At 33.0% G+C, this 7,292-nt stretch overlaps 1 protein-coding gene across 1 annotated transcript; it reads left to right on the top strand.

Annotated features, from left to right (window-relative positions):
• Window positions 1-280: 280 nt before the first annotated feature.
• Window positions 281-2,642, top strand: LOC107411512 (probable protein phosphatase 2C 25). Its single transcript, XM_016019111.4, has 4 exons — window positions 281-970; window positions 1,392-1,730; window positions 1,856-2,035; window positions 2,145-2,642. Exons 1-4 carry the CDS (start codon window positions 473-475, stop codon window positions 2,304-2,306), a joined length of 1,179 nt encoding a protein of 392 aa, XP_015874597.2. The 5' UTR covers window positions 281-472; the 3' UTR covers window positions 2,307-2,642.
• Window positions 2,643-7,292: the final 4,650 nt, after the last annotated feature.

Here is a 7,292-nt window from a genome sequence, read left to right on the forward strand (position 1 = left end):
ATTTAAATTATGTGATAGACAAAATTCTGGAAAAATTGTAATTTTAGTAAATTGTTAAAAAAAATTAAAAAAAAAAAAAGCATTTCAAGGTATTAAAAATCTGTCAGGGGCAAAAATGACATTAAGGAAGGAGCGCCCCAAAATCGGTGGTCAAATAACGTTAAAAATATTATACGGTATGCTCTGTAAACACGGAAGGCGTGGACCCCACTCTGACCTCCTTTCTTAAACCAAAAAACAAAAAAAACCTTCTTTCCTTTATATACTCAACTCCCTCTCTCTCGTTCTGTTTCATCCAAAGCAAACATCGAAAAACAAAAAAATTTCTCAAAAGCAAAAATCAAAAACACAGAAAAAGCAAAAACAAAAAAAGAAGGAGAAATCGAAGTGCTTATAAATTATTCGAAAAACGTGTTTTGTTTTTGTGAAAATTTAGAAGAAGCATAAAGAATCTTTAAATAAAAAGAACGACATGTCGGTTGCCGTTTCGAATTCGCCGGTGTTTTCTCCGTCGTCGTCTTTGTTCTGCAACAAAAAAACCTCCATAATAACTCCGTCTCCTGAAGCCCTAACTTTGACTTTATCTCACCTGAAGCCCTCGGCTTCGTCTACTTCTTCTTCTTCTTCTTCGTCTTTGTCTCCTTCTCCGTCTTCACCATCTTCGCCTTTTCGTCTCCGATTACCCAAGCATAATCCTTCTGGGATTTCCGCCGTGGCTTCGGCTTCGACTACGGCTCCGAGTTCTTCGTCTCCAAATACGATATTGAAGAGGAAAAGGCCGACGAGGCTGGACATTCCGGTTTCTTCGTTGAGCTTCGGAGCTCCTCCGGGGACGCCGTCATCGGCGGCGATTAGGGAGGTTGTGGAAGATGAAAGAGAGGAGTATTCTGTGTATTGTAAGAGAGGGAGGAGAGAGGCTATGGAGGATCGGTACTCTGCAGCTGTCAATCTTCATGGCGATCCTAAACAGGTAATGAAAAAAAAAAAAGTCTATTTCTTCTTTGTATTTATAAATTTGCTTTCTGAGATTAGGTAGTTTTGACATTTTAAAGATCAGTAGCAGCTGAAATTGTCGGAAATTGGAAAACTTAAATTGTAAAATCAAGTTGGGATTTACTTACTTTTATCATTGTTTAGCATGTTTAAAGTTTGATAATTATGTAGGCATAGCTTCATAGGAGCTAGAATGACAAAGTGGAACCAATTATGTTTGTGAAATTATGATAAATGATTTAATTTGGCTACTTCATGTGTAATTGGGTAGAGAAATCCTTCTCACAGGATGTGTATAGAATTACAGATATAAGTTATGTATAAAATTATAGAATTACAGTTACTTGAGTTAAAAGATTAGAGAGTTGGAATCTGATATGCTATTGCTCTAATTGCAGGCCTTTTTTGGTGTATTTGATGGTCATGGAGGTTCAAAAGCTGCACAGTTTGCAGCAGATAACTTGGAAAGGAACATTTTAGATCAAGTGGTGAGGAGAGCTGATGATGACATTAAGGAGGCTGTGAAGCATGGTTACCTGAATACAGATTCCGATTTCCTTAAAGAGGATTTCCGTGGTGGTTCGTGCTGTTTGACTGCTTTAATCCGAAATGGAAACCTTGTTGTGTCTAATGCCGGTGATTGCCGGGCTGTCATGAGCAGAGGAGGTGCTGCTGAGGCCCTTACTTCTGATCACCGCCCCTCGAGGGAAGATGAAAAGGACAGAATTGAGAACCTGGTATGGAGTTATCACTTTTTACCATTATCCTTTTTTACCCCTAAATTTTAATATATGCACATAATTGATTAAAAGGAAGCTTTCGTTTGATTGAGACTGATAAAGTTGATATCTTGTTTTTTTAGGGTGGCTATGTCGATCTATGCCATGGTGTATGGAGAATTCAGGGATCTCTAGCTGTATCCAGGGGGATTGGTGATAGGCATCTTAAGCAATGGGTAATAGCAGAACCAGAAACCAAAATCCTTAGTCTCCAGCCCGAATACGAGTTCTTGATCTTGGCATCTGATGGACTGTGGGATAAGGTAAAAACCCATGCTAACTTGTATCATTCTTATATATCTGCATAGTTTATGTTCTTCAAAATCCAAGAATCAAATATACTCAACTGGATTCTTTTTTGTATGGTTTCAGGTTGGTATTCAGGAAGCAGTTGATATTGCTCGTCCATTCTCCGTAGGTGTTGACAAGCCAGAGCCATTGTTTGCCTGTAAAAAGCTTGTTGAACTAGCTGCATCGCGTGGTTCTTTCGATGATATAAGTGTTATGCTAATTCAGTTGGGTCGCTATATCTGAAGTTGACTTTGCTTGTAGAAGGGGGTCAAACACATAGGCTGCTAGGATTTGTATCTGCTGGGGGAGAAGCTAAAGTAGGACGGAGGAACGTCTCATATGAAATTATATCCTGTTCATTGTTCATCTGCTGTTTTTCGCAAAAATATGGTGGTGGTGGTCATGCTGAAGAAGACTGATTGTTTTAGAGTAGACTGATCTCTTGTAAATTTTTTACCCTAGTTTCAGGCAAATTTTTGCACCATTAACTGACTCTAGAGAGGTTGAGACTTAGTCAAAATAAATTAACTGTATTCTTTCATTCTTTAATTAAATTATTCTTTAAACTTATTATTATTATTATTATTTGTAAATTGTCGCCTCACACTTATTTTTCATCAATCATCTATTGCTTTTTTAAGTCCTAGCTATGAATCTTTGTCTTCTTCATGGTTCAAGTTTATCAAGTTACTTTGACAACCCTTAACAACTCTTGTGAATGAATGGAAATCAAAATATAGGACAATGACTTGAAATTCTGTTTGTTAACATCTTGAAAAACTTTCGGAGAAACAAATGGTAGCACAAGAGAGAAATTTTCTTGAACAATTTGGAATTCTGTTTGTTAACATCTTGAAAAACTTTCGGAGAAACAAATGGTAGCACAAGAGAGAAATTTTCTTGAACAATTGGTTCTCCAAACTCGTGGACACAATAGTTGTTCGCTAATTTTCATTTTTGTTATTTACTAATCCACATCAAAAACCTTGTCTCCGCAATTTTCTCTATGAATTCCTAGAGAACATGAAGAAAAGTTTCAAGAATTTCAAGGAAGCTTCCATATACGGTGCTGTGTTTCTTTCAATCATTAGGTATCCATGCCTTTCCTCCCACCTCCATATATTTGTCAGTTTCGTTAAATTTCAAAGGATGGTGAAGCTTCCCATCCACCTTTTATGTGTCAGTTTCAAGCATTACATGTCATGAAACTATTCGACCATAATTTGTTTCAAACATGATCTGGCTCTTACACGACCAGTAGGAAAGCTAACTGAAAGGGATATGACCTTTTTGGATATGACCCTGTCTGATTATCTAGGACCTGGTCATATAGAAAACACAATAACTGAGTCAATGTAAGACTTTATTCTCGTTTATTTGTACATATTCCGTTTAACTTAGATATGAGAGAGTGACAATGTGGTTTTCTTGGTGTACATGCTCTTTATATTGAAATCTTCTTCTACGTTCTAAATGAAAATTTATCCAATATAATATGGTGCAGAACTTTAAATTTGCATTGTCCTCATAACATGATATTAAGATAATTGATTTTGTAGTCGTTTTAATCCTTTTTTTTTTTTTTAACTTATTTCAACAATATTATTAATGTCTTGCATTAGAAATCCCCAATATACCCACCTACCCTACCACCTCCTTTCACATATACACTTCCTCCTTTTGGTCTCATTAACTTTAAAGAAGAAAAATACAAACGCTCACCGTATCAGCTTTAGTTTTGTATCACTTTCAATCATTAAATATAGTGCCAATTCAAGAATTTATAATCATACATAATTTAACATGTATTTATTAAGTTTAATTGTATTATCATAATTCCTCGTTGATCAACAAGTTTATAAATGAAATTTTTACTAATTTATTTGGTCAATATTAAAGATTAAAAAAATTTTCAACAAATTTAAAAATTAAAAGCATAAATCACTATTTATGAAAATTAAAAGCCTAATTCATAAAATTCTACAAGTCAAAGTATCAAAATGTATATTTAAATTTTTATTTATTTATTTATTTATTATTATTATTATTATTATTATTTTTGCAGAAAGCCACATGTTTTTTACACTAGCATAATGCAATTGTTTGTTAATGTTGCATAAAAGATTGGATTTATATAGAGACTTTACACCTTTTCATGTGCAGGTAATTAATCAACATTAGATTGAAGCCATATGTTCTGCTACAGTTATATGTATTTTAAAAAGAAATCTACCCACTTATTGTAACTTATTGTAACTTTTATGATCCGCATCGATGGCCCTTTACACTAGATTGATATTGTGCAGCAAAGAGGAGTGCTGTTGGACCATGAATTTCACGACGGTTACTAAATGACAAAATTTTATTTAAAATAATCTCATCTCTATCAATTATTTATAATAAAAAAAGGTGCAAAACGGTGGGTTTGTGCAAGTGTTTAATGTGCGATTCAATTTGCACAACATGTTTTGGGTTGAAACAGCAGCCCATCAATCGTAGATTTGGAGGCTTTTAAATTCTATTAATTCACATTACTCATGCTCTTTAAGTGCCCCACCAAAACTAATTAGCAAAAAATTTTTTAAAAAAAATGCCTCAATAAAACATCAGAAAGAGAGTTGTTGAACTTCTTCTTTTTTTTTTCTTTTTTTTTTCTTTTTTTTTTTTGGGGGACAATGAGATGAACAAGAATCATGTTTTTTTGTCCCAATAGAAAACAAAAATAAATAATTCTATAGGAAAATTGGAAAATATCGAGGAAATTAATTAACATCAAATGGTATCCCACCTAATCCTTATCGTATATGTCTAACAAATAAGTAAAGATAATCATGTAACCAACACTGTAAATTCCTGCCGACCACTAGTGTACTTCATATCTTTGGCTTAATCATCTTTCATCTCAGAAACAAAAAATACAAATTTTTAAAATAATAATAATAAATGAACATGGCATTCGACGTGTTGAATAGGTTGCTTTAAGAAGCTCTTGACTTGAAATTGACCCAAAAAAACAGCACACGCACGATAAGACCAGCTGCCTGGCTCTCTGCATACCGGGCCACGCTCGCATGCTCCCAATAAATAACAAAGTTGGGCCGCTCGGGCATTTTCCTAAAACCAACTCCATCAATGTCTCTTTGCGTACACCATGTTATGTGTCTCTCTGGCTTTGCCGAAGAGCTCTAATTTTCTCAAAACATGACCAATTATATAAATAGTACCCCAAAATACACTATATTTACATGCATCGAATGTGCCAAACTCTTTAATATTTCTTACCCAGTTGATATTTCTTGCTTGTTATCTTTTTCCTAAAACACTTTTTCCCTTTATTTAGGATATAACTTGTCGTGCAATTTGGGTTCTGCTTAACAACTGGTTAGTTTTGGTCGTGCATGAACCTGAACAATAAAATAGACATGGTAAAGAAAAGGAGACCTAGAAAAAGGGACTGAGGTATGCATGTCAGGCGCACAAACTGAAAAAAAAATAATAATAATAAATAAAAATAAAAAAGCGTTTTAATTTCATATATTCATGCATGCACGTTGAATTGGCGACCATTTGATTCTTGCTTGCTGTTTTTTTGCCTTGCTCTTCTGGACATTAATTATTAGTCCCAAAACCAACCCGAACAAAATCCAAACTAAAATTAATTTATTGTTTTTTTTGGAAACCAAACAAACTAAACCTCGTATTAATTAATTGATTTATAATATGAGCAATATTAATGTTGCAAAATATATAATTTTGATTTTATCTCCAATATATATTTTGGTGGGGAAAAAGTTTTTGATTCTTATTTGTGGTTCTTAAGTAAATGATTGATTGATCTGTTGTTGATTGTACGCATTCATTTGCCTGTGAAAGCAATAGGGAAAATGATACTGACTGTGATTTTGATGCAGATAATGGTTATCCATTTACATAAATATAAATACATATGCATAGGAATCACCAATTTGAAATCATCTTTGTCTTTTCTTTTTATGGGTATTTATTAATACCCAGTTGGAATTTTATCTGCCACCATTTTCTTTTTAGTTTTTGCTTTTAAAAGTTTACGACTGTGAGTCATCCAAAAATAAAAATTAAAAAATTAAAGGTTACGACTTTATGTGGACGATTGAGGAAGGGAACACTCTTTCAACCTTTTCTCTAGCAATACGCATCAAATTGTTCCGAACTTATCCCCTTTACACCACACTGATTCTACTGTGATTAAAATTTCTCTGCTTTTTCCTTTTATTTAAAAATATATATATATATATTTTACAAAATAATCCGAACTTACAAAAATATTTTTAGTTTATCCCTACAACTTATTAGTAGTACTCCACTTTTATAACAAACTAATCTTCAATTAGTCTATAGATTCCACTAATTAGTAATTTTTTTTAATTTATAATATTTAATTATTTTTTTGGAAACAATAATATTTAATTATTTTTTTGAAATAATAATATTTAATTATTAATTATTACATTTTTTGGAATTCAACTATACAAGACAAATAAAATTTTAACATATAGTTAAAGTAGAAGTGCCTCCACATTGGTAGGAAGTTAAGTATATGTTTTCCTTTCCGAAATACTAGTTAAAAAAAAAAAATGTTATTAACTATCAAACATATATTGGCATCCACAATCAATTATCTAACTAAGCAGCCCACGTGAGATTCAAAGGTTTTGATCATAATCAATAAATTATTAGAAAAAAAAAGTATGGTTTTTTTTTTTTTTTTTTTTTTGGCTGACCACAAGGAAACAAAGAAACATAACAATAAAATAAAAACAGGAGAGGAAAGAGAAAACAAGAAGAAGAAGCTAGTAATGGATTGTGGGTAGTCATTGTTAGGAAGTTAGGAAAATATGAAGTGTCACAAAGTGTTTGTCCCCCTTCCCAAACGAAACCCTTTTCCATACTCCATTATCTTTGTACAAGAACGAAATCCAATAAGCAATAAAATAATATCCCAAAATTATTTTGAGTTGGCCTTTTTTTTGTCATTTTTCCATTCACTCATTTCCCACCAAAAAAATATATATAATATATTCAAATAATTAAAATAATATCTGATGGTTCGTGGACCAAACACGTCTAACATATTTCTCACTCCATCTCTTTACCGCATTTCACAACCTCCATTTCTTCTCTCCCTCTTACGTGGACCTACTCTTTCTCTCCACGTCACACTCGTTTTGGGACCCACTTACGTTTCAGACA

Source organism: Ziziphus jujuba, chromosome 10 (genome assembly GCF_031755915.1).
Source record: "Ziziphus jujuba cultivar Dongzao chromosome 10, ASM3175591v1".
Lineage (NCBI taxonomy): Eukaryota > Viridiplantae > Streptophyta > Magnoliopsida > Rosales > Rhamnaceae > Ziziphus > Ziziphus jujuba.